Source organism: Eriocheir sinensis, unplaced genomic scaffold, assembly GCF_024679095.1.
Source record: "Eriocheir sinensis breed Jianghai 21 unplaced genomic scaffold, ASM2467909v1 Scaffold282, whole genome shotgun sequence".
NCBI lineage: Eukaryota > Metazoa > Arthropoda > Malacostraca > Decapoda > Varunidae > Eriocheir > Eriocheir sinensis.
Window position 1 is genome coordinate 18,987 of NW_026111590.1, and position 14,527 is coordinate 33,513.

At 44.2% G+C, this 14,527-nt stretch overlaps 1 protein-coding gene across 1 annotated transcript in view; it reads left to right on the forward strand.

The window, feature by feature from the left end:
- Nucleotides 1-5,834: 5,834 nt before the first annotated feature.
- The window catches only part of LOC126991450 (uncharacterized protein DDB_G0271670-like), a 142,489-nt gene continuing 133,796 nt past the window's right edge, over nt 5,835-14,527 (forward strand). Inside the window, exon 1 of the mRNA XM_050850211.1 lies at nt 5,835-5,991. Within this exon, the coding sequence (XP_050706168.1) occupies nt 5,835-5,991 (157 nt within the window). The remainder of the gene's footprint in view (nt 5,992-14,527) is intronic.

The following is a 14,527-nucleotide window of genomic DNA, read 5'->3' on the forward strand; positions in this document are numbered from 1 at the left end:
GATTGGGAATGGGACTGGTGGATAGGGGAAGGGTTGGTAATGGGACTGGTGGATAGGGGAAGGGTTGGTAATTGGACTGGTGGATAGGGGAAGAGTTGGTAATGGGACTGGTGGATAGGGGAAGGGTTGGCAATGGGACTGGTGGATAGGGGAATGATTGGTAATGGGACTGGTGGATAGGGGAAGGATTGGTAATGGGACTGGTGGATAGGGGAAGAGTTGGTAATGGGACTGGTGGATAGGGGAAGGGTTTGTAATGGGACTGGTGGATAGGGGAAGGATTGGTAATGGGACTGGTGGATAGGGGAAGGATTGGTAATGGGACTGGTGGATAGGGGAACGCTTGGTAATGGGACTGGAGGATAGGGGAAGGATTGGTAATGGGACTGGTGGATAGGGGAAGGGTTGGTAATGGGACAGGTGGATTGGGGAAGGATTGGTAATGGGACTGATGGATAGGGGAAGGGTTGGTAATGGGACTGGTGGATAGGGGAAGGATTGGTAATGGGACAGGTGGATAGGGGAAGGATTGGTAATGGGACTGGTGGAGAGGCGACGGGTTGTTATTGGGACTGGTGAATAGGGGAAGGGTTGGTAATGGGACTGGTGGATAGGGGAAGGATTGGTAATGGGACTAGTTTATAGGATACATAGTCTCTCTCTCTCTCTCTCTCTCTCTCTCTCTCTATCTATCTATCTATCTCTCTATCTATCTATCTCTCTATCTATCTATCTCTCTCTCTCTCTCTCTATATATATATATATACACACAGAGAGAAAGAGAGAGAGAGAGAGAGAGAGAGAGAGAGAGAGAGAGAGAGAGAGAGAGAGAGAGAGAGAGAGAGAGAGAGAGAGAGAGAGAGAGAGAGAGAGAGAGAGAGAGAGAGAGAGAGAGAGAGAGAGAGAGAGAGAGAGAGAGAGAGAGAGAGAGAGAGAGAGAGAGAGATAATATGCCTTCTCGCCATTAACATTTTGATGCTCAGTCAAAAATAAACTTGAATATATTCATTTATAAGTATGCCCATTTCCCTAATGGAAGGGGTAGTTAGCTTCAGCTTCGTATCCTTCATCGTCGTAATGGACACTCTTATACAGATTGATTTTCTTTGGTGAAAGTTAATCCTCGCTGCCGACTCTTCCGCCTCAGAGGTAGGGAATGTCGCTTCGGGTTGATGATTACATTTATTGGTGAACAGCTTCCGAACAAGTGGAGGTACATTTTTAGGCAGCATAATGTTCAAGGGAAGACCGGAAGCATTGCCACTGAAATGTTCGGCTTACCTGCAAGCTACATGTTATATTTCATCATCACACCGCCGGTAAAGTGGAGTTTACTGCTTTTTTTTCCTCTCATCCATGCATCCAAGTCACAACCTATTGACTGGACAACTGGAACGGACCGCTTTGTCATATTAACCTTTTGTGTTGGCCCGAGGCACACTGCTTGCCACGGTGTACAATTTTTGTTTTTCTTTTGTTTTTCTTTTTTTCTTATCTTCTTTTTTTATTTTTTTCTTCTTCTTCTTCTTTTTCTTCTTCTTCTTCTTCTTCTCTTTCTTCTTCTGCTTCTTCTTAGGATTGTCGGTGGTATTGAACACGTCACAGTGGCATGTCGTTCCATCACTCCAGAGTAATACTAACTCTGATCCGGACCGTTTATCATCCTGCTTTCACTCCTTGCCAGACAAAGACGATACATGAGAACGACAACTTTCATATACAGCGGAAACAAAAGCTACGTGGCATAGAATTTCATCACGTGCCGGAAATAGAGAGAAAATTCACCGGCCTCAGAAAGTTTTGGTTAAGGGAAAAACTTGTTCCAATAACGTAACTTCGACAACAACTGCGTCTCGCTCACAGGCTCACGTGATTTCGCTCCGGTGTGATCTGGGCGACAAAAACTCCGCCGCAATGTAATTTCACTTTCGATTTTCAGTTTCGGAAAGGGCGCCGCGCCGAAGTTTACGTGTGAGAGAGGATCAGAGAAGAGGCGAGGGGCTGAGGAGGAGGTTGTTGTTGTTGTTGTTGTTGTTGTTGTTGTTGTTGTTGTTTCTGTTGTTGTTGTTGTTGTTGTTGTTGTTGTTGTTGTTGTTGGTAGTGGTGGTGAAATTTGTTGTTATTTCTGTTATTGTTGTTATTGGTGATGACAATGGTAAATTTGCTTCTTTTTTGGGTTTCTCTTTCTTCTTCTTCTTCTTCTTCTTGGTGTTGGTTATGCACACAGCAGAGAAATCGGATATCCACGGAAAAAAAAATCAAGAGGAGGCAATAAGTGTACGGCAACGGCTTACATGTGAAAGCCGCTCAACATTACACCGAAGAGAAGTATTTGCCTCTCCTCCCGAAATTGACCCCTCTTTCGGCCACCTCCTTGGATTCTTTTTAGGAGCAGCGAGTAGCGGTCTTTTTTTTTTATTATTGTTTTCTTTTTTTTTTGTGCCCTTGAGCTGTCTTCTTTGTTGTAAAAAAAAAAAATGGCCTTCGTTGTTCTCCCTAAACTAACATTACGTGCCAGGATAATGTCATGTACGGAACGTTTTTCTTTGGGTGAAATAATAGCGTGCAATTCCAAGGATTTTAACCCGGTAGCTGCGGGGATCATGTTTCCTAATTAAAGGCCCCTCTAAGCGAATTAATGAAAAAAAAAAATCATTACTCACACACACCATTTCATAATATATATCAACGCATTTGTGATCATTTTATGCATCATCTATGTTGGGGAGTTTATATCATGACAAAAATTTGGCCCGTCGCTGGTAAACGGTAAAGCCACAAATTTGGCCCGTCGCTGCTACCGGGTTAACAAACATCTCCCGTCGGTCAATAAAGTCGAAGAATCAACCGATGAACAGGTGGATCAATCAATTAACTCTTAACTGGCGGCAGTATTTGAAGAGCAGCTCCCCCCAAAATGAATGGTCTCTATATAGTCACTGCCAACCTTAGGACCGCAGTAAATATAGTTACGCCGCATAAGAGGGGTTTTAACTATCGTCTATATATAGATTCTACCGCAATCTGGAAGTGTTGTTATATTTCTGCCATACAAAACCGACTGACTGAATTCTGGACCGTCTGTGCAGAGTTCCACCGCCGTCTAAGGGTTAACTTATGTTGGGATCTCGTTTCCTGGGCAGAACTAAAGGACCATTTTTTTCTATTCTGTTTTTGAAGCTTAATAGTTTTGTTGTTGTGAATAAAAGACCTTCAGGCGGCCAAGTACAAATATTTGACAAGGCTTTCGTAGGAGTTTTGGGCATTTCCAGGGGTATTATAATGACCCTGATGATAGTGTGACCCTTCTTCTGTACCATAAATGTGAAAAAAACTCATGAACACTCGATTAATCTTCTTTTTTTGGCCTTTGGAAATAGTTGACATGGGAGGTAGAAGCGTCTGAAAATACCGTCCCAGCAGCAGAAGTCAAAGCTGGGTCTGGGTGGCGCGGCTTAAGGTCATATTTTTTTAACATTTCGGCGGCCAAGCTTACATACATTAAACAAGGCTTTCGTAGGAGTTTGGGTCATATCCTTGGGTAGTTTTATGACCCTGGTGTAGTTGGTGAGGGAGGTGAAAGCAACTGAAAATACCGTTCCTGCAGCAGAAGTCATAGGTGGGTCTGGCTGGCATTTCGGCGGCCAAGCATACATACATTAAACAAGGCTTTCGTAGGAGTTTGGGTCATTTCCTTGGGTAGTTTTATGACCCTGGTGGTGGTTTGACCCTTCTTCTGTACCGTGAACCTAAAACAAACACTGATTAGAATCCGATTGACCTCCTTTTCGGCCTGTGGAAATAGTTATGTGAAAGGCGGAAGCGGCACTGATTGTGAAGGTCTAGAAGGTTGCGTAACAAGTCTCGGGTTCTGATACACAACTTCCCTCTCCCCGTTCCTTCCCCCCCCCGCGAGGACGCCACTCAGACACACTCCATTCCTCCTGTGTATGTAGTCACGGTAACATTACAGGACAGAGCGGAAGCATCTTGGACTACAAATGTCTCTTTCTCTCTCTATTCAGCCAACCAGAAAGCCTCCTCACTGCGCTCCTGACCTTGGGGACGAATTTTTCCCTTGTGTAAGTTAAGTGCATTCCGATTTTTTTTATATTTTTTTGCAGTAAAAGATGCAACTCAAGGGCAAAAACAAATGAGAGATAAAAAAAGCCCGCTAATCGCTGCCCTTATACGAGTGGAAACAAGTGCTCCGTTCAGCTATGAGAATGGGTTTTCAGCGCCTATTGATTGACCTCCCTTTTTTATTTTTTTTGCAGTAAAGGAAGCAGCTCAAGGGCAAAACCAAATGAGAGATAAAACCCCCCCCCGCTAATCACTGCCCTTATACGAGTGGAAACAAGTGCTCCGTTCAGCTCCCCGCTAATCACTGCCCTTATACGAGTGGAAACAAGTGCTCCGTTCAGCTATGAGAATATGCGTTTTCAGTGTGTCTTGACTGACCTCCCTGCTGGTCGGAAAAAGCGGATGATCTGACGAATGTCTTATTATTCACGCGCAGGCAGGTCCAACACTTGCGATCCTGAAGCACCGGTAGTCCGCTTAAGTCCGTGTCGGCGCGAAGTATTAATAACGACGTCCCTTTTCTCGTTGGTTGGTTCATCTTTTAGTCTATTCGCTCCAAGGTGGGAAAGCGTTAAGTGAGAAGTTCCTCCCTTTCGGTGATGGAGGGAGGAATTTCTATCTCCTTTTTCCTCCCCCGTGATCATCCAGTACATTATATTATTTCCTCTCATTTTCCTTCTCAGCACTCCTCCCGCCTCTTCCCGTACCTCTCCTCCCTCCTCCCCTCTTCTTTCCGTGTCCCTCCTTCCCTTCTTCCATCTTTCCGTCTCTCAATGCCCTCTTTTCCCTTTTCAATCCCTCCTGCTTAGTACTCCTCCCGCCTCTTCCCGCACCTCTCCTCCCCTCTTCTTTTCCTGTCCCTCCTTCCCTTCTTCCATCTTTCCGTCTCTCTATGCCCCCTTTTCCCTTTTCAGTCTTTCCTTCTCTCCATTTCCAAGCGCCTATCTCTCTCTTCCTTCCCTCATCATTCCATCTCTCCCCTTTTTTCTCTCCCGACCTTCCCTCCAAGTTTTGTATATTCTCCTCCTTCACATTCCTTCAGCTCTTCCTTCCTCCCTTCTTCTCTCCATTTTATTCCTTCCCTCATCCTTTCCTCTCTCCTCCATCTTCCTCCATATCCCTTTTACCCTCTTTTATCCTTCCCTCCACGTGTAGTCTCTTCTCTCCCTTCACAAGCCCTCACTTCTTCCTTCTTTCCTTCTTCTCTCCAAGTCCCTCCTTCCCTCATCCTTCTATTTCTCTCCCTGTCCCCCTGTACCTCTTCCATCCTTCCACCATCCACGTTTAGTCTATCCTTTCCATTTTTAAGCTTAGATCATCTTTGTCTCTCTCTCCTCCTTCCTTCTTTCTCTCTATGTCCCCTTTTCCCTAACTCTTCCATATTTACATGCCCTCCTTTTCCTCTTTCTTCCATTTGTCCATGTCCTCTTTTCCCTCTTCCATTCACGTTTAGTCCATTCTCTTCATTCTCAAGCTCGGATCACCTTTCTCTCTCTCTCTCTCTCTCTCTCTCTCTTTCTTCCATCTGTCCATGTCCTCTTTTCCCTCTTCCATTCACGTTTAGTCCATTCTCTTCATTCTCAAGCTCGGATCACCTTTCTCTCTCTCTCTCCTTGCTTCTCTCTATGTTCCCTTTTCCTCTCTTCCATTTCTCCCACGTCCCCTTTCCCCTCATCTATCCTTACCTCCACGTTTAATATATTCTCTTCATTCTCCAGCCGACATCAAATTCCTCTCTCTGTTCCCCAAGGATGGACCTGCAAACGGTACACAACAGCCACCAGCGCCAGGAGACCCAACAAGTGGCGGCGTCGAGGGAGGTGGCGCAAGTTGTGGCGGCGGCGGAGGCGAAGTCTGGCCCCGAGTCACTCCTGCTGAGGGGGAAACTACGCCAGTATGCCTCAGACAGTGTGAGAGGAAGGGTGTGACGCGACCTCTCTCAGCGCGACACCCACGCCACCCCAGCCACGTCGCGAAGTCTCTTATCTCCCTTCTTCCCTCTCTTCACTATTATCATCACGTGCCAGGTACAGTAGCCCTTTCTAGCCCCCTCACTTAGCCCCTTTTCTAGCCTGACGTCATTGTTGGTACGTTTTTTTTAATCGTTTTCCGTCTGTCACTTTTTCTTTTTGTTTACTTCATTTCTCTGTTTGTTTGTTTTTCATCTAACTCGTCGTGGTTGGTGTTTGTTTGTCTTCCTGTTTGTCTCCCCGTTTGGTGTGTTTGTGTTTTGATGCGAGTGTGTTTGAATGTTTGTTTGTCTCTCTTTGTTTGTTTCTGTCTGAGTGCTCCATTATCGGTTTTTGTATCTGCTTTTTTATCTGTCTGTATGTCTGTGGAACTCTCTCTCTCTCTCTTCGGCCTATGTCTCTTCATGCTCTCTCTCAACACGCACGGCAAATTAATGAGTTTAAAGGATATGTCTCTAAAAACACTATTTCATGTCATGCACTTCTCTCTCTCTCTCTCTGAAACACGAAAAAAGTTCTAATTAATCAAGACCATGTTTACTTGTGCGTGACACACACACACACACACACACACACACACACACGTACACACGCACGCACAAAGGGTCAAATGAAGCATATCTTTCAAGAAATCTGCAAGTCAAACCGAAGCACCTTTGTAACTCTCTCTCTCTCTCTCTCTCTCTCTCTCTCTCTCTCTCTCTCTCTCTCTCTCTCCTATTCTTCTTCTTACTGCTTTCCCTCTTCTGCCTAACCTCTCATTTTTTCCTTTCCACACACTGTTGCATTTCCTTCTGTCTTCCTCCCCTTCTGCCGTCCTTCCTCTTTCTCTTTCTCTTCTCTATCTCCCTCTTCCGCTTCATTTGTCCGACGTTCTCCAGTTGAATTAATGTTTCCAACGGCACACGGAGAACACGCATTATTATTATTGTTATTATTATTATTATTATTATTATTATTATTATTATTATTATTATTATTACTGTTACTACTATTCACGTATATGTTTATGGAATTGATCTGTTTAGTGCTGTTCGATGCGGGAAGTGCACACACACACACACACACACACACACACACACACACACACACACACACACACACACACACACACACACACACACACACACACACACACACACACACACACACACACACACACACACACACACACACACACACACCATAATCACGAACTCGGGTCCTCTGAACTCAGGTAAACTCAGGTAAACTTCGCCATCTCGGAGGTCCACGAAGAAGCATCAAGATATTACACTGCTTCGTCTCCTTATGCAAATGTGGATGAGAAAAATATGGCGAGTAAAAAGTTTGTTCCAAAGACGAAAGTGAGGGAAGTGGAAGGATAGAAGGAAAGGAGATAGTACAAGAAGGAGATAAAGGACTTGGAAGGAAGTAGATCAAAAGTACAGGATATGAAAGAAGGTGAGGCGGAGACGAACAGGTTGAAGATAAAAAGGATATTAAGGACTGGCGAACGTGAGGGAAGGGGAAGGATAGGGGGGAGGGGAGATAGTACAAGGAGATAAAGGAGAGATGAACAGGTTGAAGATAAAAAGGATATTAAGGACTGGCGAACGTGAGGGAAGGGGAAGGATAGGGGGGAGGGGAGATCGTGGAAGATTAGGAGATCATGAGTAGAGGATATGAAAGAGCGTAAAAAAGGGAGGAGATGGAAGGATGGAAGATTAAGATGGTAAAGAGGAATAAGAGATGAAAGACAGATAATACTAGAAAAAAACCCAGGAAAGGCGTAAACGATTTGATGAAAAACTAACTCTAGGAAATGGAGAGGCTGATGATTTGGAGGTTAGAGAAACTGAAAATTGTACAAAAAGAAAGTGAACACAAAAGAGAAAAGAATCAGAAACATGGAAATGGAAGAAGAGGAAGAATTGAGAGAAAAATGTATCAACTATGTAAGATGATGATACAAGCAAATAACAAATGAAAAGGAATTGTTGATCGAGTAAAGAAGTTCAAAAAAATAAAAATGGTTAAGATGAAACAAAGAAGAAGGAATGATAGAAAAATAGTATCTTCAAATGACACCACAATATCATAAAAGAAACGTTAAGGAAGAAAAAGGTGATGAGGGTGAGCAGAAGAAAAGGGAGGAAAGGATGAGTGAGGGATTACTGAAGAGGGAGAAAGGGCGAGGGAAAGATGAGGACGGAGGGAAAAAGAGAGAAAGATGGAGGGAAGAAATGAGAGAAGGACTTAGGGATCACGGTCACTGAAAGACCCCTCCACCCTACACACACACACACACACACACACACACACACACAGACACACGTGGATCGATCAATCAATCATTCGAAGCATACACCGGGAAGGGGGGGGGGGGGCACTGGAAGCCTTACATATCTAATTACATCATCATTCCCAAGAGTTCTCCGGAGCAAGTTTCCTTCCATGCATTTTTCCCACACGAAGTGCCTCTCGCCATTTCTGCCGGGGAGTCGGCGGCGGAGTGGTCAGCGTGCGGGAGAGGTGTACAGGAGGAGGTAGGTCCGTGTTCCCGCCCTCCGCTACAGACAAGATGGCAAATTTTCAGTCATCGCTGAGCGGGCTAAGACTACCCACATGCTGTCCTGAAGACCATCTACAACTGACTCTAGATTTTCTAAAAAGAGGATCAAAGATGAGCTCCAGGGGGCAGGATGAGCCAAACAAGATGGCGCCATTACAAACACTTGCCTGCGCCATACCGAGCTGGGGTCGACCACCAGGGTCCACCCAGATGACCTATCGGCGCCACAGGAAAAACGTAAAAGGAAAAAAAGGATTATCTGCTACTTCCTCAAGTCACGAGCTTTGTGGATGCCCCAATGGCTTCCTGCACATAGAATTGTCTCAGTTACAACCCAGTGGTTCTCGGTAGCATGCCACATGCCCATTTACCCCTAATACACTTTTCACAGCACTGTCAGCCGCAGAGTACAGGCTAGTCAACAGACCAATAATCCTTGCAGGAATCACACGGAGTCGCAGGAGATGCCAGAGCGCCTCGCGATGCACTGAATCAAACGACTTCTTGAGACAGAGGTGGCTGCAAACATCTACTGTCGTATCTCTTATTGCAATAGGATATGGTCACTTGATGACTTACGAGGCGTGAACCCGCACTGCTCAGGTTTCTGCCATGTCTACAGTTGGCTGCGAATCATCATGAGCAATAGATGGGCAAGCACCTTGGCTGGCACTTTTAACAATACCTTCTACAATTGTTGCAGTCTTGGCGCACCCCTTTCCTTTCCCAGATAGGGACGACCAGCCCCCTCATTGCTGTCACGTGGAATGGTGCCAAATTGCTCAAAGTACTCAGCTTAGCGAGCACTGCCCATTTATGTCTGACACGAGGCAGCCATCTGGTGTTCGAATTGCGCTCTTTTGAGAGACAGGCTTGTGGAGGAGCTTCTTCAAGGCTCGTTAAGCAGGTCGGAAGTAAAAAGGAATGGCATAACCCGCAACATGTACAGCGAGACTCCTGAACTGTCTTAATTATCTCTCATCAGTAGTCCTACGACACACACACACACACACACACACACACACACACACAACTATCTGGGAAATAAATCTGGAACTAAGGGTATGAATGTGTGTGTGTGTGTGTGTGTGTGTGTGTGTGTGTGTGTGTGTGTGTGTGTGTGTGTGTGTGTGTGTGTGTGTGTGTGTCGGCGGCTAAAAAAAAAAAAAGGTGCATGATGTTTATTACCTAATTTTTGCGGCAATGAGTGGAAGTGGGAGCATAATTGAGGCTTATTCATTAATGGAAGTAATTAACCAACTAATGTGTGAGTGAGTGGGCAGAGGAAACAACTATATGGAGGGAGGGGGGGGGGGAGGAGGGGAGAGGGGAGGAAATGTGGAAATGACTGGGTGACGAGGTGAGTGTGGGTGCAGTGCCGGAGGTGGGGGGGAGGCGGTGTGGGCGGATGAGGGGAGGAGGAAGGGTAAGTGGGGGAGGGAAGGGGTGCATTGTGTGAGTGAATATAAAGAATGAATCAGCTGTTTGGGTGTTGGGGGGAGAGAGGAACAAGAAATATGGATGAGGGGAGTGATGGGTGTGTTGGGAGAGAGGGGGATGGGGACTTAGGGGGAGGCTGGGGAATGCTGGGTAAGGGATGCTTGGTGGGTGAATGGGTGAGTTGGGATGTGGCTGATAAAGGATGGGGACGAGGGGGAAGGGGGAAGAACAAACGGGAGAGTTGTGGTTTGGAAAAGAGATAGGCATGGACGAGAGGCGCCTGGTGTGTGTAGGGCAGGTGAGGGGTATTGATGGGTGGGGGGTCATGGGCAAATGAGAGAGATTCACGTTAATGAGTAAGAGGAATTGCTAGTTGGAGATATAAAGCAGAGGAGTGGGAGGTGAGTGGGCGTAAGAGGGACACGGGGGAATGCGGAATGAGTGAGAGATGTAAGAGATAGCAATTACTAACTAAAAGGAAGGCATCAGCGTTTTTCCTTCTCGCCCTCCTTCTCCTTCTCCTTCCAAAGAATTATTACTTCTGCGGAATATATTTGCAGTTCAGTGAGTGAGTGAGTGAGTGAGGGAGGGAGGGAGGGAGGGAGTGAGAGTGAGCGTGTGTGTGTGTGTGTGTGTGTGTGTGTGTGTGTGTGTGTGTGTGTGTGTGTGTGTGTGTGTGTGTGTGTGTGTGTGTGTGTGCGAGAGAGAGACTGAGTGCTCCGTAATGCAATGATTGAGAAACTGCTCACAAACTACATATCTCGGGTTCGCTTCCAGGGCTGAGAAAAGATGGATGCACACACACACACACACACACACACACACACACACACACACACACACACACACACACACACACACACACACACACACACTCCGTATACTCCGCAGTGCGATGGTTAGCACACTCGGCTCAACAGAGAGATTCTGGGTTCGATCCCCGGGCGGAGCGAAGGAAGGGTGATCTCCTTACATCCACGCCCCTGTCCACCCAGCAGTGATTGGGTACCGGGTATATGCCGGGGTCGTGTTCCGCCTCTCGGGGTCTGGCACCTGCCGCGGCCGGAAGCTCAAAGGGCGTCAGGCGCCCATGGCCCCCAAACCTTGGCTCACGCCTAACGACAAGCGCAAGCTCACAGCACCAGTTACAGTGAATAAACATTCTTTTACTTCCATAGTTTGCAGTTCTGGAACATAAACTCTTACTAATGAGCAGCTGGGGTGGTTGGTCGTCTCTCTCTCTCTCTCTCTCTCTCTCTCTCTCTCTCTCTCTCTCCTTATTCTCTTCCATTATCCTTCCTCTTTCCCTCCACTTCCTTACTCTCCCTCCCCTTCCTCCCCTCCTTCCCCCTCTCCCTCCCTTCTTCACCTGCTTATTTACACACGCATTCAGGGCAGCAGCATCACACTCTCTAAATAATTCCCGAGAAAATACTATCAGGGCACTCTTGACGCTGCCACTAAATCTTGCTCTTATTCCTCCTCCTCCTGTTTCGTGTTCTCATTTTGTGCTGTCTTTTCTCTATTCCTCTCATTGCTTTTTTAATTTACTTCCAACTCAAACTAATTTTCTTCGCCATTTCTGCTTGTTCTTGTTCTTTCTTTTCTTCCCGTGCTTTATCATCCTCATCGCCTTCGTTCTCCTCCTCCTCCTCCTCTTCCCCCTCTTTCTCCTCCTCCTTCTCCTCCCCCTTTTTTTTTACTTTGTCTTCTAATCTTCTTTCTCCAACTTTTATCATTATTATTTTTTCTTTTTTTGCCTTTCTTTCCTCCTTCTGCGTTGCTCGTTCTTTATTTTAGATTTTTATTTTATTTTATTATTTACAAGGAACTTCTTTAAAACTTCGACCTTTTGTTATTATTATTATTTTTTTTTGTCTTTCTTTCCTCCTCCTGCATTGCTCGTTCTTTACTTTAGCTCATTTTATTTTATTTTATTATTTACAAGGAACTTCTTTAAAAAACTACAACCTGTCTTTCATCATCACATCTCTTTTGCTTCCTCCCTTTGTCTCCTTCTTTTCTTCTCATTTCTCCCTCTCATAATAATCCGCTCACTCTTTCTTAGGGGCTGTTCTTTACGTTCTTGCACCTCCTATTCTCATATATAATCTGTTCTTGCTTTATATATCTTCTTTTCCATTTAACTATCTTACCTTCATACGTTATTTCTCACCTCCATATTATTCTCACGTTAATTTTTCTCGCCTGAATCAATTTTTAACTCGTCTTCTACTATTAATCTTTTGTTCTTACTCCCAGGGTCGTCTTTCACTTCTGTACTACCTCATTTCTCCCTTTGGTTTAGTTTATCACACGTCTTTACTGTTTTGGTATTCTCAACCCCTTGGTCCACGTAATACGACAATGCTTCAACTATTCATCTTCTATTCCTACTCCCAGCGTCTTCTTTCACCTCTGTACCACCTCAATTCTACCTCTGCTTTAGTTTATTACACATCTTTACTGTTTTGGTATCCTCAACGCCTTGGTCTATGTAATACGACAATGCTTCAACTATTGATCTTCTATTCCTACTCCCAGCGTCTTCTTTCACTCCTGTACTACCTTATTTCTCCCTCTGTTTTAGTTTATCACACATCTTTACTGTCTTGGTATTCTCAACGTTTATTTACACGCATTTAGGGCAACAGTATCACACTCTCTAAATAATTCCCGAGAAAATACTAACAGGAAATGCACTCTTGACGCTGCTACTAAATCTTGTTCTTATTCCGCCTCCCCTTCTTTCGTGTTCTCAAAAGCTAAGTCGCACAAGGAAAGCATTAAAAACTATATAATTTGTGCTTGACTGACCGAATCTTACCTCTTTTTTTTTAACGTAATTTGTGCTTGACTGACTGAATCTTACTTTTTTTACGAATCTTTTTAACGACGTTGAAGAAACAAAGCATTAAAAACTATATAATTTGTGCTTGACTGACCGAATCTTACCTCTTTTTTTTAACGTAGGGAATATAAAACAGCTAAGTCTGCGCACTACGACAGTATTTCACATTTTCTCACCTACCAGTCTGAAGTTCACGAAGGAGGCGTTGGAAAATGGTGGGTCTTTACTTTTTCGTTCCACTTATTTTTATTTTCACGGCGCCTCGTTATTCCGCCAAATCTCTCTTTAAAAATATAACATCCTGAAGGGTCTGTTGCGTGTGACTGTCTCTATATTTTCTCCATACATAAATATGGTTCGATTGGCCAAGCTGTGAAAATCTACGGTTACTAATATCTTGTTTGACTACGTTGTGTTCGACTATATACTTCTTTACTTTCCTCCTTAAAGGTGAAGAAATATTCGGTTAGCCAAGCACAAATTATATAGTTTTTAATGCTTTCTTTGTTTTATTTAGCTTTTTATATTTCCTACGTTAAAATGAGGTAAGATTCGGTCAGCTTTTTATATTCCCTACGTTAAAGAAAGGAGGTAAGATTCGGTCAAGATTCGGTCAGCTTTCTATATTCCCTACGTTAAAGAAAGGAGGTAAGATTGTCAGTCAAGCACAAATTATATAGTTTTTAATTCTTTGTTTGTTCAACTTAACTTTTTATATTCCCTTCGTTAAAAAATGAGGTAAGATTCGGTCAGTCGAGGACAAATTATACAGTTTTTAGTGCTTTCTTTGTTCGACTTAACTATTTATATTCCCTTCGTTAAAAAAAAGAGGTAAGCTTCGGTCAGTCAAGCTCAAATTATATATTTTTAATGCTTTCTTTGTGCGACGTAGCTTTTTATATACCCTACGTTAAAAAAGAGGTAAGATTCGGTCAGTCAAACACGAATTATATAGTTTTCAATGCTTTCTTTGTTCGACTTAGCTTTTTATACTCCTTTCCTTAACCCGGTAGCAGCGACTGACCAAATTTATGTCTTTACCGTGTACCAGCGACGGGCCAAATAGCCATGACAAAGCCCTCCAAAATAGAAGGTGCATTAACTGATCACAATTGCGTTGATATATATTATGAAATGGTTTGCTTGAGTGATGATTTCTTTCCACTAATTCGCTTAGAAGGGCCTTTAAGAAACATGATCCCCGCAGTTACAGGGTTAAAAGAATAAACACGATTGGATTCGGTCACTCAAGCATTGCAACTCTACAGATATGGATTTTACTTTTGACGGGATTTCCCTTTTGTCCGCTCAAACTTTAACAATTTATGAAAAACTGAGCGCGCCGGAGTTTCCATCGCTTTCATTTTCCGAGTCGAGGTTCGCCGAGCGCCTGAATGTTGCACGAAGAACCTGTTGCGTGGCGAGGCTCTTTGGGGGCGTATATATTTTATCTCCCGTTCCTCGTGTTTTACTTTCCACATCAGAGAAAAAATGAGGAAATTCTGGAGTGACGCCGCTGTAATATCCTTGCTTCTAGTACTGATGTTCTTCTTTGTTATTATCAGTATTAATCGGTGTTTTTATCTGTAGTATTATATGTGTCATCTATTATTACCTGTACTATCATCT